General features: G+C 32.3%; 2 protein-coding genes across 51 annotated transcripts; both read left to right on the top strand.

Annotated features, from left to right (window-relative positions):
- Window positions 1-444: 444 nt before the first annotated feature.
- Window positions 445-5,790, top strand: LOC112790314 (uncharacterized). Of its 50 annotated transcripts, none has more exons than XM_072232856.1 (13): window positions 485-710; window positions 1,133-1,241; window positions 1,367-1,411; window positions 1,494-1,556; window positions 1,780-1,886; window positions 2,043-2,105; window positions 2,496-2,591; window positions 2,890-2,934; window positions 3,961-4,047; window positions 4,179-4,347; window positions 4,484-5,011; window positions 5,199-5,299; window positions 5,410-5,790. In XM_072232856.1, the coding sequence occupies exons 1-4, from the start codon at window positions 697-699 to the stop codon at window positions 1,554-1,556; spliced, it is 231 nt and encodes a 76-aa protein (XP_072088957.1). In that variant the 5' UTR covers window positions 485-696; the 3' UTR covers window positions 1,780-1,886; window positions 2,043-2,105; window positions 2,496-2,591; window positions 2,890-2,934; window positions 3,961-4,047; window positions 4,179-4,347; window positions 4,484-5,011; window positions 5,199-5,299; window positions 5,410-5,790. The 50 variants fall into 50 exon arrangements, 35 of the variants coding, with proteins under 35 accessions (XP_072088927.1, XP_072088957.1, XP_072088959.1 ...); XM_072232858.1 differs by having other exon boundaries at window positions 5,407-5,790; XM_072232854.1 differs by having other exon boundaries at window positions 3,902-4,047.
- Window positions 5,791-14,610: 8,820 nt separating this feature from the next.
- Window positions 14,611-15,715, top strand: LOC112790313 (21 kDa protein). Its single transcript, XM_025832643.3, has one exon. The coding sequence runs from the start codon at window positions 14,813-14,815 to the stop codon at window positions 15,464-15,466; it is 654 nt and encodes a 217-aa protein (XP_025688428.1). The 5' UTR covers window positions 14,611-14,812; the 3' UTR covers window positions 15,467-15,715.
- The last annotated feature ends 8,442 nt before the right edge of the window (window positions 15,716-24,157 follow it).

Raw genomic sequence — 24,157 nt, 5'->3', positions numbered from 1 at the left:
TATTATTTAATTTTTAAAATAATTTTAAACTCAAACTATCGTTAATTAGACTTAAATATTTTTAGTAAAATAAATTTTTAAATATAAAATTTTAAATAAATATAATAAATTATAAATAACTTATTATGTTAATTTTTAAAAATTCAAAGTTTTACATTTAGTATGTTGAAACAAAATTTTTTATTAGTTATAAAAAATCTTTGAATTTTATGACGAATAAATAACTTGTTACAAAAATATTGTATTTTGTGATAAATTAATTTTTTGTTACAAAATATTTAGAGCTTTTGAAACAAATAGATATTTTGTTACAAAATATTTTAAATTTTTGCAACAATATAATCTTTTGTTACAAAACATTATAATATTTTATAACAAAACAATAATTCGATACGAAAGCTAACATAATTTGTAATAAAAGAAATTAAGTTGTTACAAAATATTGAAATATTTTGTAACAAATTTTCTTATTGTTACGAAATATTTTTATTTTGTTAAAATAACTAATTATTGTTATAAAAAAACTATATTTTGTACCAATTTCGCTCCCGGAGCCTCCCCCTCGTCCCCACGCGCTTCTCCTCCTCCTTTGGCCACCATCGGCATTTTTCTTCTACCTCTTCGCCACCATGTCCAACATCGTCATCCGTGAGATTCTCCTCGGAGCAACCACCAGGCTTCCCTGGACAATACTCCATGGCTATAAAGAGGTATACTCTGATTTTATGATTCTGTTGCTTAGGGCTCAATTTTTCTGTGCCAATTTTAGGTTTATCAATTTTTCTTTGTAGTTTCTATCTTCTCAAAATAATTTAGGATTTTATTACAGAGACAGAGATGGCAAGCTTTCTGTGAAGGAACTCCAATCCTCTGATTCCATTAGATGAATATATGAATATTCGCTTGCTGTTATTGATTTTGTTTATAAGTCTAAGTTATAATTAATTTCCATTAGATGGACGGTTTTTAAGTTTCTTATTAGTTTTCTTAGCCAACCATACATCTATCTTGGTTTGGCGCCATTGACAGTGATTGAGTTTGATCTAAGTGTTAAAATTATGGATCTGATTCAATTGTTATTCACCTCGTTATTCTTGCGCTAATAAGATTTTGGTACTTTTCATTTAGTTAGGTCAGAACTTTGCAGAGCATACCCTTTCGGTGCGGTCGACCTCAGCTGGAAGACCGACAGTTTCGGTTTGCTCTGCGGCAGGAGTAATACCTCTGCACTCCGTGATGAAGTATATATTTGAATGCATCAAATTTTCTGTCTCCAAAAAATTGAATCTTATAATATTTATACTAGTGCTGATTTGGTAATTCATAAAGTATGTGCTTTGAAGCTGATTCATCTTTTATTTTGTAGCTGGATATGCTACAAGAGGAGAATAATGAGGTTATATTAGAAAAGGTGGCGATCTTCTGGCCTAACAAAGTTGGTTTTAAACTCAAATTATGTGATATTTAACATATCTGCTTGATTATATTGACAGTTAAGAGTTGTAGAGGAAAAACGCCAAGAAGTGGAGGCCAGAGCTAAGGATCTTGATAAATAGGTGAGGGTCCCCCCTCCTCTTCTCTTTTTTCCAAACCAAAAAAAAAAAAAGATATTAACCGAGCTTTGAAATCTAACAATATTAATGTATAATACCATTGTTTATATTAATGTATATCTGAGTTTGATTTTTCATTTGCTTAATACTTACCAATAGAAACTGCTTTACTCCTTGTGCTGCTTTTGCTGATTTTTCGTGTCCTTGTTCATTTTAATTTTGACAGGTTGCTTCTCTTAGAGAAGGTGTATCCCTAGAAACCAAACTTCTGAGCATGTAAGCTAGCTTGTGTGCTATTTATATAGGAAGGAAGCTGCTTTGCGACAAAGAGAGGTATGCCAGAAGAATGGATATTAATCATATTATATGTGGCAGAAATATGAACTGAGGAAATCACAGCCCTTCGTGGAATACTCAATTATATTGAGAGACAAAATTTTGTGGAATACTCAATTTTTTATTTATTTATTGTCACATGTTGCTCTCAAGGCTGGCAAACAAACACAGGATGGGAGAGATGAGAAAATCACAGCCCTTCGTATGGAAATTCAGGTAATTTTTGAAGAAAGCATGCATTTCTTTCCATGTGAATTGGTTACTTGAAATGTCTAAATATTTCAAAAGTGACAAAGATAAACACCGAGAAGAAATTATCCCATTTAAATAGCAGTTGATTGTTACATGCTTGATGTAGCTTTGTGTAATGTATTGCTTTTTAATAAGATCCATGCACATTTCATTGGTTATTTTGATTTATGTTCTTCACAAGACTGGAATATTCGTAGAAATTCCTTCTAGAAAGCCATTGTTTACAATCTAGTTCTCATTTTTCTGTCATTTACAAATTTGTTGATTATTTCATGAACCTAGTTTCTTAACGGGAATGCTTGGTGGTAAAAAGTATTTTATAGCAGGAATCTGATATGTTCACTTTCTCTGCAGATTGAACCTATTCGCAATCTTTTTGCCGCTCTTTTCCTAGTCAGCATTGGAATGTTGATTCATGTTCATTTTCTCTAGAACCATGTTGACATTCTGGTAGCATTTGGAACTCATGTTCATTTTCTCTGGAACCATGTTAATTCATGTTCATTTTCTCTTCTCAGTCGTGCTTCTAATCTTCATCTAGTTGAGGTTTGTGCTAAAATGGTTGTGACTATACTGATGAATCCAGTCTTTGATAGTTTAATGGTTTCTAATAAAAAACCATCCCTGATGTTCTTATTATACAGTGATTTTGCTTTATCCATTGAACCCAAAAAGGCAGAAATGGTGATATAAATTTATACTTAATTATTGCCAGCCAATAGAGATTTTGATATTTTATTAATTTCAGGGTAGACTATATTTGCTGCTTCTTGGGACTAGAGCTCTTAGTCTGGTACGAAACATTTTTATATATTTGAATTAACAGCTACAGGGATCCGTAACTGATCCATAATTGGGGGTTATAGTCTTGTAGATTTTGAAATGCTGTGAACATAGCAATATACACATATAGCTGATAAACTTGGTGCAAAGAAATGGATAGGACAATAAAAACTTCTCTGTCTTTCAAAGAGATTGTTCTTTTGTTAAAAAGAAAGTTTGAATTGAATGTCAATGTTAGACAAGCTTTGATGTGGGAAAAATTTATCTATTCTGCAATATTGAAGTTTACCAAGTTCAAGTATTTAAGTCTGAAAAGCGTAAAGTATATCATAAGCTGCCATCAGCTTCAATGCTTTGAATTCAGTGATACTGCTATTAATTTATTATGAATGCATAATCCCATCAATAATTTCTCAGCTAATTTCTGTAGGTAACAACTCCTTTACTTTGCTAATATGTAGAAACAATAATCAGATATTCAGTCATGTTTTACTACATTTGTAAAAGAAGTTGTGTTCATGCTTGCTACTTGAATGGTTTGGGTAAAAGATTGGATTTGATAGAATAAGAGAATACTAATGTGGGATTGGTAAGGTGATAAATATCTTGGTTCCTTAATCAATGAATCCAGGGAACAGAAAAAATATTTGCTAAGGGATCAACCCTCTTCATGGGACTTAAGCTAGGTCCGGCCGGATTAGCAGGGTTCCTGTTAAAGAGCTTATTCTATAAATTTTGTGTAAAATTATTTTTTAAACTGACATCTAATTAGATGTTTTATATAGTTAAAAGTAACTTCTTTTTAAGATATTTGGTGTGAAAATGAACTATTTTTCCTTTTTTCCTTTTTTAATTTATCTGTAAGATCTGATTGAATGTAATACATGAAAATTAAATTATTATTCCCTAATGTCATCTATTTTCATATCTTTTTGTTTTGTATTAAATTTTTGGATTAATTTTTCCCCCTGTATTAGTCAATGGACATGTATTTCCTATAAAAGCTTCTGAATTTGAAAGGAGATGATGGTTTCAGAATGAATGAAGTGCTTGTGTCATTGTGGTACATAATGGGTTTGTGGCCCTTGGCCTATAGCATGCTGCTACTTCCTACAGGAAGGAGGTATTTCACTCTGAATCTAATATTTCCTAAAAAATTAACATGGTTTGTTAATGTTAATTGCACTCTAATTGCAATGTTAACTCTGTCATTACTTTGCATGCCCTTGCAATGTTGTCTATGATGTTCTACAGCTCAAAAAGCAAAGTTCCTGTTTGGCCATTCCTTTTACTTTCATGTTTTCGTGGTGCATATGCGCTTCTTCCTTATTTCATACTTTGGAATCCACCAACACCTTCGATTGAAGAAACTGAGCTTAAATCATGGCCATTGATCTTTCTTGAATCAAAAATAACTGCAGTGGTAAGCACTCATCTTAGTTTCATCTTGAAAATTGTTGCAGGCAGATACTTGAAATTTAATCAAAAGTAACTGCAGTGGTAACAACTCCTTTTTTGTTCTTTTTCTAATAATTGCCTTATTTGTTGTCTGAGTGTAGATTGGATATAGTAAAGTAGACATCCTCTGCTCAGAAAGTGGGAAGCAGCGAATAATTTTGATGGACCAAGAATCTCATGATTCTTGATAAGTGCATTTTTTTGGCAAAACGTTAAGTTTTGATGGGTTTTCCAAGATGGTGTTGATAAGAATTTCACCTAACTGCAGTTTTTCAGAATTATCCAAGCCTAATCCACAATCAATTCTTGCATACCAAACTAACCAAATACTAACCATCATCCAAACCCTCACAAGTGGAATGAACAGGGGAGATGACCAAAAATCAACTAACAAGACGACATACAGATGAAGCCGTTTGGAAATATATTCGTTACATTGTTTCACTTACATTCATTTATTTGCCACCCTTTCTTTTTTTTTTAGCTCATAAATGTATGATAAGGTTCAATAAGTAACCATTCCCCTCCTTCCTTTAAGTGTAGTTTGAATGTATGATAAGGTTCAATGAGTAACCATTCTCCTCCTCCCAAAATCTCATTTTCCTTCACTGGATGCTACTCCTCCATCAGTGAGTAACTAGTCATAAGATTGAAATTATGACATTTTTTCTGTCTTTACCCAGTTTAATTTTAGGTTAATATTGTTGTAGCTGTTCTTTGGAAATATCTTTTGAAGTTATGAGAAAATTTGATTTGTTAAACATTCATTGACTGTTATTAATCTCGACATTCACTTCACTTATTGTTGTTTACCAGGGTTTAATCGTGAAAATGATAGATTTGGATAGGGATAATGCGGGATCAAAAGATGCTAACCTTTTGTTTAGTGGTCATAGAGCAAGAATCACTTGTATAAGGTAATAATGCTAACCTTTATAATTTACATGTTCTTAGTTATATTTCTACCAATATGAAATATTTTGTTGCCTCATTGGTCTTAATTAATTCTCTACTGAATTGGAAGCAGAGATAGACTGCCTCAATCGGATATACATTCAGCGGTGGCATGTTCGAAATGAATGAAGTGAAGGGTGGCAGTCCGTACGGTGCCCGAACTTATGCTGGTGGTGATGGATCAAGACAACCAACTAAACTTGAGTTGGAGCAAGCATTCCACCAAGGCAAGTATATTGCCACCATCACTAAGAATCTCAAGAAAGAATGAAGCTATCCATAAATTAGGATATTGAATCCTGATGAGTCCACTAGTAGTTATTTATCATCTAATGTATTCAGATTGTATTATTGTATGGAAATAATTGCTTCTTAGTATAAAGAAAACGCTTTGTACTCACTGGTGTGTTTTTCTGTTTGTACCATCAATAAAAATTTGTATTTATTAAATTTATATTTATTTTGTATAAAAATAAGTTTATTTTGCAATAGAAAAATCTAAAAAAAATTCTATTTTACCTTACTGACGGATTTACAGACGGATTTTCTGTTTGTAATCAGAGTGTGGGATGATTTTTCAATGTTCAAATTACAGACAGAAAATTAGTAAGAAAATCCGTCTATAATTACAGACAAAAAATCTGCCGAAAAATCTGTCTATAATTACAGACAGAAAATCCGTCGGAAAATTTGTCTCTAATTACCGACGAAAAATCCGTCGAAAAGTTCATTGTCTCAAGGAATTGGATGGAGAATTTACAGAGGAAAAATTTATCTGTAACTAGTAAAAATTTGTCGGTAATTTTTTGACGAAAAAAATTTGTCGGTAAATAATTTTCGATGAGGCTTTTACAGAGGGACAAAATTCGTCGGTAACCAAAAATCCGTCTATAATAAAGACTAAATTTGTCTGTATTAATCCATTTTCTAGTTGTAAAGGAAGCATTCAATCATATGTTAAAGGCCGATAAATATATTTGAACAAAGAATCCCTTAGTGATGTCTTTGATCATTATTATGTTGGCATGAATGCATACATCTCAGGTAAATGGGATCATGATCTGGTATATCACATAAGGAGGTGTTCGCTAACATATGTGAGAATATATCTCTCATAAATGGTATGACTCCTAACCACATAGAGTCCTAGGTCTTGTCAAAATCCAACTTCACCTCCTCATCACTCACGTTTTCATGTCCCAAAGTAGTTCATATCAACGAGTCACCTTCTGTGATACCTTGATTCTCTATGCAACACTCAACAAAACAGAAATCTCTTTTGCATACTTGATGATGTGCCATATACATAATTGCATCAAAAGCGATAAAAAAATGTATCTCTTCTATATGACATGTTTCTAACTTACATTTTTTAGCATTTCGTTGTTGATCTGAACAATGAGCACCAAGAAAATATAATTTCTTTACTTAAAACGGTGGTGCAGTAAAGCAATCAAAAGGAAAAGGCACAAAGGTAGCAAAGGACCCGATTTTGAAAAAAGAAGAAGAGGATGAAAGTATTCCTTCTCCATCTGCTACAAGGATATCATCCTCTCACAAGTACTTAATGAATGGCATTGTCAATGATGTCTTATAAGAATTTATGAATCTCACAAAATAAATGATCAACTCGAGCCAACAAGATAAAAAACTAGCAATTCAAAATGAGAACTCCTTTCAGAAGTCTCAAAGCCGAGTTGAGGTGCTACTTAAATACATAGATTTCTTGGAAGACAATCAAGCAATGTCCGAGCAAGAAGAAGATCTTCTTAGAATCGAGAATGAGGGATTTGATGTCTAGTTTCTGTTTGATGTTGTTGCTCTTTAAAAAATTTGTTTTCTGATGTTATAATTTTTAGTCTTTAAATTTATTGTTTGCATACTGTTTATTTGACTTTGGATGACTGTAATAGTCATAGGTACTTAATATTGACACTAACACAACTACCTGTTTTACACTTTTAGTTTACATATTAAACTATTTTTTGTGCAGATTTACCCTCTTTAATAACAAAAGAGGGAGTAAGTATTTGTGAAAATGAAATGAAATTGTTGTGATGCTTGAGGCAGGCTGTAGTTTATATTTTAAAATTATTATTTACAGCTCTGATTGTGAATATTGATTGCTCTGATTGTGAATATTGATTATACTTGCTTATTAATCATAGCTTAATTGGGTATCTGGTTTTTTAAGTAGCTCTGATTAATGTTTGTTTTAAGGCTGTTTGATGATGCTTTTCGAATAGATAAATAGCCTTATAAATATTAGCTAGTGATCAAACAGGTTCACTAATATATAAAACTGTTTGTAATTTTTGGATGTTTGGCATGGTTTCTATGTGACTTTTTGTTGATATCAGGTTAAGAAATGCAAACATTCAGGGAGAATCTAGTGATTAAAAGAAAAGGGACATTTCAAATCAAAGGAAATATCAAAGGAAAGTTTCTAAAACTCTTTTTATTTCTTTTTCAATTCGTTTCATAATGTTTGTCATTAAAGAGAGATTGTTGAGTTTGAAGAACTAACAACCTATTAAAGATGATGACTAAACATTATTATTAAATTAAGAGTCAATTATATGTGTGATAAGTTTGTTTAGTGTGCAAAAAGTTAATTTAATCACACTGGCCCAAAGAGTAAGAAAACAGATCCAACAAACTAATGAAATCCAACATTGATTCAGATTAAACACACATACACTTAAGCTCAAGGAAAGAATTGTTGATTACAACAACAAATTTCTATCTGAAACAAAGAAACACTTCAGGCCTCATATTGATGAAGTAAGCCCATATCCATAAACAAGACCAATTGATGGTCCAAGTCCAATCATTCACTTGGTTGCTAACTAAGAGAATGAGTTCCATTTGCATTTGAACCAAAACACCACACCACTGAAACCAAACTCTCTCTTCTCTTTCTTCTCTCTTTTTCATCACCCATGTGATTTCTCAAAAGAAAAAAGCAAGAAAAAAGAGAAGTTTTGAGTTAGGACAAAATCAAAGAACAAAAGGTGAGTTACCTATTTCAATCAAAAAAGAAGGAAGTCAAAGAAACTAGGGTTAAAGGCAAAGATCATATTCGAATGGCAAATTACAAAAAGCATTTTCACATTTATGCTTCATTGAAGTTCGGTGAAGAAATCTTCTCCTTACATACACAGAAGTCGAAAGTTGAAGATGTTGAAAATGATGAATCTCTGTTGTGAATCAATGTTCAAGAATCAAACTTTGAGCCAAAGTAAGAATTAAGGGTTCATATTCAACAAGCAAATTGAAAAAGGATGAAAGAGAAGATAAAAGGTTTGGATGCATGTATAATTCAGTCATTGCCTCTACTCTATCTCTCCTCTGTGGCACTGCTGCTGCTACTGATTTTTTTAGGAGAAGAAGTCCAACGTGCTGAAGAAAAGTTTCAAGTTTTGGAAGCTTCACTCCTGTATTAAAGGGGTGAATGGCCAAGAATTGAGACAAGGAGTGAGAGCACAATGTATGAATTGCCATAGCTTACAGAACTATTACCATTCTTCTCCTTCATGGTTCTCATTGAATATCTTGTTTTCTCAGTTTAATATTTCTTTGTTTTCAATGGTAAATGGCATTACAGTGAGGTATGTAAGAAAAAATCACTGAGTAAAAAAGACAAGAGAGTTAGACTTGGAGAAAAATCGATGTTTATCTCAGAAATGTTTTGTAAATTTTTCTGTTTTGTTATCATGATCTTGAGGGAATTCTCTTGCAAGTTGGGTGAGCACTTTACTGTTGAAAGGTAGGGTGAGTTTCTAGTCAAATCTGGTTTAGATTAGAAACTAGATTTGTCATAGATAGGATTGGGTAGAATCCTAGGAAAAATTGGTGAATATAATCTTGTTCAAAGATAGTGAAATTCTGTCATAGTTGTGATGGAGACTGGATGTAGGCTACATTGTATTGAGTAGTTAAACCAGGATATATAACCGTGTCACTTCTTCTTCTCTACTCTGTTTCTGGTTTTTCTATTCAGGAGACAAAACTAAATAATCTCCTACTTATTCTATCCAACTGGACTTCATAGCTATATACCTTGTATGTATTTCAGTTTTGACTCCTTCTTCAATAAGAGACAAAATAAAATAATCTCTTATTTTTCACCTGAGACAACACTACAAAATTCAGAAGTTTCGTCCAATTCTAAATTTTCTCAAGTAGAATAAAATAAAGCCAAGATTCAACCCCTTTTTTTAATTATTGATATCCATCAATATTTTATTCCAAATTATAAAATAAGCACTATATATATTAAGTAAAGATAGAGTATAATGTTTGCAAACGCCAATGTCAATCTTATATACGCAAACGTGATATAAGCTAATAATTAAGTAGCTTAACCATACAAGGCCAAAAAGAAGGTATATTTCTTTGAATAATACACAAAAGTTTGTTATTACTTTCAAGAAAGAAAAGCTTCATTGACAACTACTTATTTTTTTTAAAGAGATTTATTAGTCCTAGTGTTAGTATGAATTGGAAGAGCCTAAAAATTGTTCTATTGGTTGCAGCTGTCATTGTCTCTGCAGAGATACCACTTGGCCCTTTCAATCTTATTATTATTTGTTTTGGACACTTAGCGAGTTGTTGGAGAGATCTACCATGCACATATTATTGTCCTTGAACAAGTATATTTTGAAATTTCAAATTAGTAAGAGTAACTTATTTAGCATACAATGTTATGGATAAAATATAGAACACCCAAAACAATTCCACTTACAGTATTTACATGCCTCCCAAAATGAGGTACCACATTGGAGGTAGCATTATGTTGTACAGCAGCAGGTCTTGTTAGTTACCACATATATGAAACAATTATATTATGATAATAGTGTCCTTGATGATTCATAATATAAATTAAATAAGTTCTTTAAAATTTTTATTATAAATCAAATAGATTCTTAACCGTCGTTATTTATAAGCATTTAAAAACTAAAATTAAAGACGAATCTGTTCACTTAAAACAGATTGTTTTGTTGTTGTATTTGTCATGTATACATGGACTAAATTATCTTTTGAGCGATCCGTATCACTTTACTTGACACATCAGAGAAAGAATGGTTTTTACCGGCTAAACCTAGCTAACATGGGGATGGATCCGACATATTTCTATAGATCTTGGGGACCAAAGACCTAATTAATTTTTCTGAAAATCAAATTCGTGGAATGACAAATTTTTTGGCTGGAAATCTATTTGGAATATTACTCAAAATAAAATTAAAAATGGATTCGTCATATAACCTATAGAGATTATTTTAGACTAGATTGGATTTTTTTTTCTTTTCTTTCCTTTTTTTTCCAATCACAATGATTATGCTTGTGCACAGGGGAAGAGAAGGTAGAATTTACTGGAATGGATTCTCTTATTTTTAATGTAAATAAAAGTGTGTTTGTGTGTGGAAGGGAAGGCAAGGAGGCCACTATGTGAAAAAGTTTCACGCTTGGGGCCTAGTGGGCAAGCGTGAGCAACATTATTGCTATACTAATGCTATATTTCATACATTTCTATGGTCTCTCTCCAATTTCCCTAACAACCCCAATATCCGAGAAAAATGTGCTCATCTGACCCAGGTACTTCAACTATTTTTGCTTTTTGTTAGGTTGATACCCATCGACATAGTTATATAGTGGCCTCCAACTACACTCAGCCACGTTGGATTTTTTTCCCTTTCATTCGTTAGAAACTAGAATGAGCAATGCCACTTTAATTGAATGCTCTTTTGGTCGGTGCACTTCTGTTATGGAATGGAGACTAATGCTTAATTAGTGTATGTTTGACATGTGTTATATATCAATTATATGATAAGATAAATTAATACCATACATGCATTATGATCTTTGTTGTTTCATGCAATTGTTGTTAATATATTTTATTTCAAATATTTTTATTATTTTCAGGAGGAATCACATATAACATATTGCATCACTGATAAAATTTTCATATCTATCAACAAGATTTAAAATTTTCATATTCAAGCATTGGAACTTTGATAACGTTAACCATCTGTCTTCATGCCCAAACGAAAAAAGCAAGAAACAATAATCAAAAAGAAAGAGGTAAGTGGTAATTGAAAAATATAAGTTGTAATCGTTCTTCTGCTGAGCACAGCACTAGCCGCAAAATTGAAGTGGGCACGGCCATATGCCATTGCCAACCATGGATGCTGTGGTCGCTTCCACTCGTTCTTATATATTATTAGTTATTATTTATTGCCATTATAAAAAAAGAACAAGCTAAGAAAGAAAACCATGATGTGGTTTTACGTTACGTACACATGCCTGCTATTATTGTGCTTCTTATCGCCTTCCAAATAGAATTAATCCTCACAGGACCTTTTTCTTATTCTTGATTAAGACTCCTGCCCTAAATTAGTTATTTCATATCAAATATGGAAACTTTGTTGAGTCGTCAAGTTCACGTGGTGTACATATTTTAGATACTATATACTCATATGACACTCTCTACTGATATGTACGTTTTTCATATCCAACTATATTTTAATAAAAAAAATTATTATTAGAAGATATTTAAACATATTTAATTATAATTACGTATTTAATATGTCTAATTTTATTCTTAATTTATACTCTTGAAATAGATTTATAGAAATACTATATTATTTATTATTAATATAGACAACTATCTAAAATACTTTATATAATTAAGAAATAAATTTAAAATATTAATAAATTATTAAAATATTATTATAATTTATTAATAAATTTTTTTGTATTTTATATATAAAGTAATGTTAAAAAGTCATTAAAATTTATTGTTTTTAGTTATTAATTAGTCATCAATATTTAAAATTATATTGACTCAAATTCATAATTTCTAGATAAATATAAAAAAATTATTTTATTTGAGCAATAACTAATTTGTCTTTTGATACATAACTTATTTAGCAAACAAACTTAGTTTTACATTCAATAATAATATAATGTACTTTTTGACCTTCATGTATATGGATATACCAAAACTATATACTAAGAGGATCTATTGATGTTTATGAATAAAATATATTAGTATTAAATATAATTATCTTTTTTTTTCTAAAGAAGGAAAAGTGTTTTGAGTTTTAATACATTCATCAGTGTATTAAACTTTGTAAGAACTTTAATTTACTTAGCACACTTGTTACGAATTTGTAAAACAAATAAATATTATATAATTTTTTACAAATTATTTGTGTTAGAAATCCATCGAAAAAATCTGTGTGAGACATGCCATACGACTCACCAATAATTAGCATTTTGATAAGAGGAGAGAAAAAATCTACAACCATGCCTTTGATGATGACATAACCCCGGAACCTTAGGGGATGAAACAAAAATAATACAATAAGATAGACTTATGGATTATGCCACGTATATAAAATATAATATGTACTATATCAATTAACACAGACTTGTTACTTTTGCAATCTTTCATAGACAAGAAAACTCATCAGTTATGCATTACTCTCATAGTCTGGACCATTTTCGAGTTTTATGAACGCATAGTACTACTCTTTTCTTGTCCTGATCGTAATATATGATATATCCACAACACATTATTTTTACATTTAATACTCCATACAAACCGTCCATTACAAATTACAATTCTAACTTCATATATTTGGGGAAGATAATAATCAACTAAAATATGTCTAAACAATTTCTATATATTTTCCTACTCTCATCTTTTTAATGCCTTGTTGGCAAGGTTCTTTACATAAGTAGTAATTATAAAATAATACTGAAAAGACGGAATTCTAATCATTTAAACGTAAATATAATTAAATATATATAATATCTATCTTTTATTTAAAGTAATTAGTGAATGGTGACTTTCAGTATTATCTTAATGTAACCGTGCAATTTTTCATTTATTGAAAATGCTATAAATTAAAATTTGTTTTTAATTTTATCAGAAAAATTGTTTTTAATAAAATTTAAGTTTAATTGCTACTTATGGATATTGTACCTAAGCGAATATTACTAAACTTTGTCAAATCATGTGTCATGTTTGCTAGTCTCTTTTAAGCTAATGAAAATTTATTTATGCGGTTGAAACATGCATTTTTTTAGAAGTAGAAAATATTTTTATTAGAATAAAAAACAGTTAGCTATTTGGATATAATAAATACATAAATAATATTTTTATATAAAATTATAATTATAGTCTTGAGAATAAAACTATTTTACATAACAATATAACACGGTATTTTTTAAAAATTTAAAGATTTAATTACTTATTGCTATAAAATAATTACATAAAGTTTTAATAGAATATAATAACTATCTTATCTTTTTAATGGAATTTTAATTAAAAACTTTATTTTAATAACCACAATATATAAATCAATTCCATTTTTAGGATAGTTCAATAAAAAATCTCATATGAATTTATACAGTAGTTAAGATTTTAATTTTTTTAATAAATAATTTGTTTTTATTAAGAATATATAAATTTATGTAATTTTATATTTTGTAAAATTTTTCTCTCTTCAATTGCTTCTGCTTCATGCCTATTTCTCAAAAATCACAGAAAATTATTTGTTATTTCATTTTTTTAGAAATAAAAAATAACTAAAAAATAAAATAAAACAAGTACTATTTAAAAAAAAAATATGTTTTTTTCTTAAAGAACAAAGAATCAAGCTCAATGTATTCATGCTATATTATTGCATGTTAATACTTAATACAATCTCTTATATTTTGTTAATTGAATATTATTACTTAAAAGAAAATAAAAATAGGAGCCATAAGCCCATAACTGCCAAATTCGGAAAGTCCAAACTGTCTATTGCCGAACCATAGACAAGGAAAGGCCGAAAGGCTGATGAGGCTGATGAGTTCTGATCCCATCCCCCTCCCTCCCTCAAAAAAATAAATACGTAAATAAATAAATAAAACTAAATAAAGTAAACCATAAAAAATACTTCAAATTATTAAATTATTGATAAAATTACTTTTAAATTTATTAATGATAACAAATTCCAAAGTATTTTTAATGCAACAAAAATATTTAATTATAAATATGTTTTTTCAAAAAATAATTTAGACATTTTGATATAATTTTTATAATTATAATTAAAAATTAAGATATTTTATTTTTAAAGTTAATAATTTAAAACTAATAAATATTTTTGTGAATTTATTCTTTAAACAATCAAAATATTTTGAAAAATAAAACAAAATATAGAGGTCAATTTTAGTTAAGCAATTTGCTAAATATAAAATTAAAAAGTCTCTTACAGGTTATAAAAGTATTTTTTATTTAAATAAATAAAAAAGAGAGAGGGTGATGGCATTCTCGTTATTAAAACCAAATACATTGGGCATGAGGTAATTCCAGCCATAACTAATGCCTACAAAACCCCGCCTCTCACTCGCTCTCCCCACACAAAAACAAACTCTTAACAGAACGAAACAGAAAAAGGAAAAAGAGAAAACACAAACCAACCATGAGAACTCAACGGCCTCACTGTCTCCTCTTCCTCTCCCTTCTCTGCTTGCTAGCCACATTCTCGAACCTCCACCGGACAGTCACCGCCGTTTACGATGCCGAATCTCCCGCTGCACCCGCAGCTGACGACGGCGATACAACCTTCATCCGAACCAGCTGCAACAACACGCTCTACCCGGACGTCTGCTACTCCTCCCTCTCTCGCTACGCCAATGCGGTCCAGCAGGATCCCGGCCAGCTCGCTCGCGTCGCTATCGCCGTCACACTCTCCAAGGTCCACCGCACTGCCTCCTACGTCTCCAACCTCACTCGCGACGCCGACTACACAGCCGATTCGCACGCAACCTCCGCGCTTCACGACTGTTTCACTAATCTCGGTGACGCCGTCGACGAAATTCGCGGTTCGCTGAAGCAGATGCGGCAAATTGGAGCCGCTGGAACCGGCGCCGGCTCGTTCCTGTTCCAGATGAGCAACGTACAGACGTGGATGAGCGCCGCACTCACCGACGAAGAGACTTGTACGGACGGATTCCAGGATGTGGCGGAGTGTCCGGTTAAGGCGGACGTGTGCGACCGCGTCACGAAGGTGAAGAAGTTCACGAGCAACGCTTTGGCTCTCGTCAATACCTACGCAAACAAGGGAGGACCGTGATTTCCGGACTACGATTTCAACCGTTTTGATTACTTTGAAAAAAAAGGATAGGTTTTACTGTGTGAGTCAAAATGTGTAGTGTGTGAAAAAAAAAAAAAGCAAAAGGAAAATATGTGAATCCTTCTCTATGTAAATTCCGGTCTTCCTGTAATTTTGATCTTTTAGTTTGGGTGGCTTTTACTTTTTAGTATTTTGTGGTAACTAAAGGTTTAAGAGTAATTAAAGTGACGTTTTTACTTTTTATTACTACTTTTTCTGTTGCACTGCGTTTACTAATTTGTTTTTAATTTATATTAGTTAAGGAATCTTAAAATTGAGAAGTATTATAACTTATAATTATAAGAAATGAAAAAAAAATTAGGGTGAGATAATAACACCAACCAGGGTACGAATAATGATGATGATGAGTTGAGATGACTATTGAGTGTGAAATTGTGAATGGTCTAGCTTTACAGGTTCAAAATGTTTTCATCGCATGTGAAAAGGAAGTGATGTGGGTGTGGCCATCCGATGATATTCAGGCCTATGATTGATTACATTTTTATTCCAATTCGCCATCATAAATAAAAATGAACTTTAACACGCAAATTGTATGTTGAATGAATTTTGCTTGCAAGTTATATATTAACGCATTCAGATGAGGCCTTAGCTTGCAACCACACAATGCCTTTATGGTAATTATCATAGAATTTAATTTCAGGGAGATTTCCTTCAATCTTGCAATGGAATGAGACATGATAGAATGCGCAAAATGACCCTGATCTGGAGGGTCCACAACAATCTTCATCAACCAGATTCCACTAACTTTTTATTTATAGAACTACTGCAGGCCATGAAATGATTAATCTTCTTGATTATGTTCCCATGCACGAGCATTTCACTTTTCTCCTTCAATTATGGTGTTTACACACATACAATCTATGCTTCTTGGTTCTTTTCATCCCTCTTTTACTTTCCTAACTAAAATTAAAAATGCAATGCATGTTGATATGAATGAGACAGGCTACCTCTTTAAACAATTTTTTTATTTTATGAGAAAGTGTAGCAGTCTAATCAATCTATAAAGAGAGAGTCTAATTTAATCTATTATATAATACTCATTTTACAATCAAAATATACTATATATTACTCTCTTGTTATAATTCAAATCAATTAATTTTTCTAAAATTAAAGAGTTTTTATCTTTTATCCTTTCACTCATTTTATCTCTCTTATATATTATTATTAATGATTAATTATAAATTTTACAATCAAAATGTGTAACATAATATTCTCTAATTATAATTAAAATTAAAATTAAAATATAGCTATATTATTATATTATTAATTTAACAATCAAAATATATTATATGACACTCTCTCATTAAAATTGAGATGAAATATTTTCCTCCAAAATTAATAAATTTTATTCTTCCATCCTCTTATCTAGACTAAACCACCAAGAGTAACCATAAAAGATTAATTCGCTAACCGTAACTATAGAAGATCGTAATTCATAAAATACCCACAAAAATTTAATCCTGTGTATAAAAATAACCAAACATGAGATAGCCTTTTATGTGGGCAGCGTATTACTAAGTCCACGTATATTTAATACCATTTAGGGATAATACGAACTTTAATTTTTTGTTCTTCGTTGGAATCCAATCTTCGTAGAGTGAAACTATATCTGAGCACAACCATCCGTCGTTCCAAGCTACTTCACAGTAATATAGTTGAAAGAATTTGAGAAATGTCAAGGAGAGAAGTAACAAAAATGAATTCTCTCATTTTTTTTAAATTGAGAGAATAAAGTATGATTTCTAATATTTCAATGATTTCTCTTTCATGTTTTCTCTTAATCTCACTTATAAAATTAATGGTGAGAGATCACATTTTTCTTAAATGAGAAAAAAATTAAAAGGATCTAATACAAGCGAAGGTAACAACTTTTCAGGAGCTACTCCACTGTTCTTTCATCCTTAATATTCTCAAATTTTTCTCTGTGATATATCTCTAGAGTGATATTTATTGTAGCCATCTCTGTAAAATAATAAAAAATTTTACCATTAGTGACAATCTCACCAACTCCAAATTACCCCAAACTCTAACCATCTATCGCCTAACTTCACCATTACTTTGATTTCAAGAACAACAATTACACTATAAAAATTATACAACTTAAATAAAGGGACAAAAATATAATGTACTATTGCAAAACTAAACCTTATCTTAAATAAATACAATTGACCTAATTTTTGCACATTAAACAAAAAATTCTTATAATTTAGAGGTTTCAGTCATTGAATCACTTTATTTATAAAAGTATTATCTCTTCAAAGCTTTTAAATGTGACAGAAATCACATTTAAACACATTCTTTTAGGAAAGTAATCGTATTTAAACACATTCTTTTAAGAAAGCAGTAACCTCCCTCTTCAATGTTGTCGCAAGAATAGAATAAGAGACAATAAATTATGCTAGAGAAGAAGATAAAAAATTACTTTATTAAAAAATGATTAAGTTTCACAATCAAAAAGGAGTAACACTTCCTATTTTTTCTTTATTTTCACTTTGAAGGAGTAAGTCATGTTCTTTTAATTAACTAAATAAATACAATTTTTACAAAAAATTAAACCACCTAAGAAAATATTTTTGCCACGTTGGAATGGCTATAGACACATTATATAGCCTAACAGAACTCTTCCAACTTTTGGTCACATTTAACAAACGAAACTCATTAATTGTGGGCATATGACTTATTACGATTTTCTATGATTATTTTTATGAGCAAATCAATCTTTTATGGGTATTTTTGGTGGTTTAGTCTAATATCTCTTTTTTTTTTCTATTTTTCTTTATCTTTTTCATTCTATATAATTTATAATTTATATTTTATATTACTAATTTGATGAATCAAAATATGTCATGAGATATTTTTTTACTATAATTAAAATATAATATTTTTTTCTAAAATTAACAAAATTCTTCTCTTTTATCTTTCTCTCTCTTTTCTCTCTTATTCTTTATCGCTTTATCTTTATGTTCTAAAAAAATAATTAATAAAATAATATAATTTAAATAATTAATAAAATTACAAAAAATATATTAAATTTATCACTAAATATAATTAAAAAATAATCTTATAATATTATTCATATAAAATATATTATTATTATATGCATATTTTTTTTATTTAGTTTTAAATATTTGCAGCTTATTTTTCTAATGTATATTTTTACTTCTCTTTTTTCAGATATTTATTATATATAATTTGAAGAGAACATTAATGTTGTAATTAATGATTTGATCAAGATCTAATTATTTCAAAAAGAAGTGATTTTGAGTTAATTTTATAACTATCAATATAAATTTTTTATACTAATATCTAATTATATTTTTATATATATAGAGACAAAAAAATTATTATTTTTAAATAATAAGTATAAAAATTGATTATTTTTATTTGTGCAACAGATTTAACATACACCTAATCAAATATAAAAATATACACATTAAATTCTTTCTACTTTTAGATAATGAATATTAAAATTAGTTATTAATAAAAAATTAAATTCTTTTACATGAAAATAATAACTAAAAATATTATTATTTGATTTTTTTATTTACAGAGACACTGAACTTTTTAGTTGATGAAGACTTTTGTCTCCTGTAATATTTTTATAAAAATAATTTAATTTTATAAATTTTTTCTACTATAATTTATAATATCAAGACAAAGCCAATGCAATTTCAAAAGATTTATATTTCTATGACAAAAGCACTAGTTGCTTCTAATATTAACCCGTTGCCCGTAATCGGTAATAATAAGGGTGCAAACACAAAATAGATTTTGAGGGCAAAAGTAGTTAATCGGTAATAATAAGGGTGCAAACACAAATTAGATTTTGGGGACAAAAGTAGTTAGGGACAACTGCAGATCAGATCGGATATGTCCAAAGTCTTAATCCAATTCGCACTAAAATAATCGGATCGGATCAGATCCAATATCCACCATTTTTAAGCTCCGATCCGATATATTGGACATCGCAAAAACACAAAAATATTTTTAAAAACTTAGTTTTATTAAAAAGTATCAATAAAATCTATTTTTTATACTCTTTTAAATATGTTTACTCTAAAAATAATATCAAACATACTTTTCTTAAATAATAAAAATAAAACAATATAACATATATGATAATTATTAGTTGAAATGAAGCATAAAAAATAGTTATTTATTTATTAATTTTTGTGGATCCGCATATATGCGAATACATATATAAAATCTGCAATTCAATTCTATTAGTGTGTGGATCGGATCTCATCCGATATCATTGCAAATCGGATCTGTATCCGTAATTTTCAAATTGAATTCAGATAAACACTACCGATATACAGATTAGATCTGATTCATAAACACCGTTTGGCAGTGTGAACTTGAAATATCAGTTCATCTACATCTACACAGAACACATGTTACCTAATTTGGCTGTTCCGGACAAAAGAGAACATAACCAACCAAGTAATTAAGGCCGTCACGGACCTTACGGGATAACGGCCAAATACCACAATGGATAGGCCACCATATTCCGTATCCGCCGAATCCCGACAAATAATGCGTCATGATGAGCACTTAATGGCAGAAAAACGGCAGCCCCAGACTAAAAGGGAGAGCCAACCACTAGGTAAAGACACGAAAAACTCACTTTACAAGTTCACGTTCTACTGACTTTAGCATCAGAGTGTCTTGTAGGTTGCCTACCCGGCCTGGTTCTGCACTTAACGAAGTTGGGATCTCCTGTCTCCACCCCCTTTAGGTCATGACCTGGCTCCGAGCACGAACATTTGGCGCCGTTTGTAGGGATCCCGCTCTATAAGAATCATGGCCGAACGACGAATTCAATCTACTGTTAATTTGAAAACTCTGTAGAAGAGCCAACAACTAGAAGATGGACACAAGACAGACGTCACACCGAGTCGAGAGAAAGTCCCTCCTGGCTACGAAAATCGTAAACCCATTAAGCGAGAAACCCGTCATTTCGCTGGCATTGGAGATGACTATCACCATGCCCTACAAAAAATGTAGCATAGGGTACAATAGTTGGAACGATACCAGCTGGAACTTTAACAGCAATTGGCTGAACGGTCGTTATTAAGGCAGTCCTGTTCTCAAAGTCACCCAGCTAAGGAATGGGAGGAACCTCGTGCTGGAAACCATGAACACAGGAGGGAGCATCAACAAGTTTCACCTTCTGCTCCATGTTATAAAGACGAGAGAGAGTCACCCTGACGACACGGTGATTCTCGGGCAAGGGAGGAGTCCCGATCCACCCAATCTAAAAGGAGGAGAACTCTGCAAAGGAGTCCAACTCCTAAAAGGCATAGGAAATTCCGAGAACATGTTATCATGGGTTAGACCCCGTTTGCCTCCCACGTACTCCAAGTTTGATTGCCAAATCATTTTGACAAGCCAACAGACTTGAAGTATGACAGAAAGATGGATTCTCAAGAGCATATTGATGTCTTCAAGACTAGGATGAATTTGGAAGGGGTTGAAGACGCAATTCGGTGTAAAGCTCTCTCGATAACATTGTCAGGACCTGCCATGGTATAGTTTAGCACCCTTTCCACGGGGTCACTATCCTCTTTTGTTGATATCAAGTTCAAGTTTTAGCTCACTTTACTACCAGGAGAACTCAAGCAAAACACCCCATTTCTTCGTTGGGAGTAGAACAAAGGATGGGTGAAAGCATTCGAGACTACTTGGATCAGTTCAACAAAGGACTTTTAGAGGAAAACACGTGAACCCCTGAGGTTGTATGCTTGTGCCTAATTGCTGGATTATTGGAAGTAGATTTTCGTAGACACCTAACCTCCAAGAATGTGAAATTCATGGAGGAAATCCATCAAATCGCGTTGGAGTACATGCGAGAAGAGGATGAGTCAAAGGTAGTTTCTACCAAAAGAAAGAACCTAACACCGTCTCCTCAGATGGGAGGTAGCTCGGGGCAAACTTCAAAACCTTCAGTTCTTCGAGTCGGGAAGTTCACTTCCTACACTCCATTAGTGGCCTCACTTTCTGAGGTTTATCAGCAAGTTTCTCATCGAGGTATTTTACCGAAAGCAAGGCATATCTGACCGAGAGCCTCGTTAAATAATCCCAATACTGCGACTACCATAAGTCCCATAGTCACAAGACTGAAGATTGTATTAATCTGACAGATGCCTTGGAGCAGACAATCCAAGATAGAAAGCTTCCTGAATTCGTCCAACACATACGACCGCCAAGACGGCGTAATGAGGATGAAGATCGAGAAATCAAATATTCAAGGAGCTCTAGACCTCCAGAGAGCATGGAGGACACAGCTCAGGTCATAGTCAACGTGGTGGTTGGAAGGAATATGTTGCCAAGGTCCAACAACGCTGTAAGAAGAGACGTTAAAGACGCAACGTCGGAAGTTATCAAAGTAACAAGTGTTCCACCAGTCTAGTTCACATCGAAAAACTTCCAGGTTGCCACATCGGATGAGGACGAACCCCTCGTTATCACAGCCAGGTTGGCATTGTAAATATGATCCTTGTTGATACCGGTATAGACTCAAACCTTCTTTTTAGGAATGTATTTGATGTCCTAGGGTTAAAGGATCAGCACCTAAAACCCCATCTCCTAGGGATTATTGGCCTGGGAGATCATTACATCACACCAGATAGAGCCATGGATCTCCTTTTTACTTTAGAGGAAGGGACGAACATAAGGGCAGTACAAGCCAAGTTCGTTGTCCTCCAAGATTCTACAGCATACAATGTCATTTTGGGGAGGAATACCCGCAACGATTTGTATGCGTTCATCTCAACCAAGTTCTTGATCATGAAGTTCCTGACGGAAAAAAATCGTGTTGCAACGATTCGAGGAGATCGGGTGTTCGCAGTCAAGTGTAACAAAGCCAGTCTCACACTCCGAGATAAGGCTAAAGAGTCTACTGGAGTCTTCCTTGTTGACCTCAAAATCTGTATTCAAGAGAACCTGAGGCCAGAGCCCAACAGAGAGCTTAGAAATTTTAAATTAAGGACAAGCCAGAAAAATATACTATGATTACTAAAGAGCTACCTTACCCCCTGAAATCGGAACTCTAAAGTTTCTTGAGAGGTAATGTAGACTTATTTGCTTGGGAACCTACTGATATGTCTGAAATAAACTCTGCATTCATGTCCCATCAATTGGCTATTGACCCCGCTTTCAAGCCGGTTGCGCAGCGACATCGAAAGATGTCACCCGACCGAGCAGCCGAGGTCAAAAGCCAAGTCCAGGGATTACTGGATGCCGGGTTCATTTGAGAATTTACTTATTCCACTTGGTTGTCGAATGTGGTGATGGTAAAAAAGTCTAATGAAAAGTGGTGAATGTGTGTGGATTGCACCGATTTAAACAAAGCCTGCCTAAAAACTATTTTTCTTTACCCAATATAGATAATATGATTGACTCTTCCATAGGATATTGGATTCTAAGCTTCTTGGATGCTTATAGTGGTTATAGCCAAATCCTGATGCACAAAGCTGACAAGGAAAGAATAGCTTTCATTACACTAGAAGGAATTTACTGTTATACTGCAATGCCTTTTGGTTTAAAAAATGCAGGAGCAACATACTAAAGGCTAATGGCGAAGGTTTTTAAGCAACAGATCGGGAGGAACATGGAAGTATACATTGATGATATGCTTATCAAAACCAATGAAGATTCTGACCTGATCAAAGATCTCAAGGAAGTGTTTGATTGCCTCCAACTTCACAGGATGAGGTTGAATCCAGCAAAGTGCACTTTTGGATTTTGGAGAGATAAATTCTTAGGGTTCATGGTTACCTAAAAGGGCATAGAGACCAATCCCAAAAAATTCCAGGCAATCTTAGACATGTCGAGTCCTCGGAATCACAAAGAGGTTCGAAGGCTGATAGGTCGGTTGGCTGCCCTATCAAGGTTTTTGGGAGCTTCTGCCACTAAAGCCAAACTATTTTTTAATTTAATGAGGAAACATGTTGACTTCTCTGGGATGGAGGAATGTGAAGCTGCTTTTCAGCATTTCAAAAACATACTTTCAACTCCTATTTTAGCAAAACCCAAGCATGGCCAGCCTCTGTATCTATATTTGTCTATGACTGAAGAGACCTTGGCTTCGTCCTTGGTCTTAGAAGATCAAAACAAACATCAATGACCAATATATTTTGTTAGCAAGGTCCTTCAAAGACCTGAGCTGTGGTACTCAAAAATTAAAAAGCTCGCTTTCGCATTATTTATATTGGCATGTCGGTTGTGCTAATATTTTCAAAGTTATCTAATAATTGAGCAAACCGACCAACCGATCAAAAAAGTGTTGCAAAAGCCCGACCTTGCAGGTCAGATGATGAATTGCTCTATTGAGGTGTCCTAATTTAATGTGCCCACGCTCAGCCATTAAGGCTCAAGCTATGGTCGACTTCCTAGTTGAGATGACGCACCCTGATCCCGATATACCGATGACGCACCCTGCTTCCTAGTTGACAACTCGACACCAAGTGACAATGGTGATCTTGTTGAAGCTTCTTCCATGAGATGTGAAACCAATGTTGAGGAGGAATGTGCACAACATCTAATACATATTCTTATTAATGAGAAAGAGTTGGAAGAAGTTAGCAAACAAGAGGATATTGAAAAAGGTTGTCAAAAGATAGAAGTCAT

Source organism: Arachis hypogaea, chromosome 3 (assembly GCF_003086295.3).
Source record: "Arachis hypogaea cultivar Tifrunner chromosome 3, arahy.Tifrunner.gnm2.J5K5, whole genome shotgun sequence".
Lineage (NCBI taxonomy): Eukaryota > Viridiplantae > Streptophyta > Magnoliopsida > Fabales > Fabaceae > Arachis > Arachis hypogaea.
Note: the sequence above shows the minus strand (reverse complement) of the source record. Positions and strands in the feature narration are given on the sequence as shown.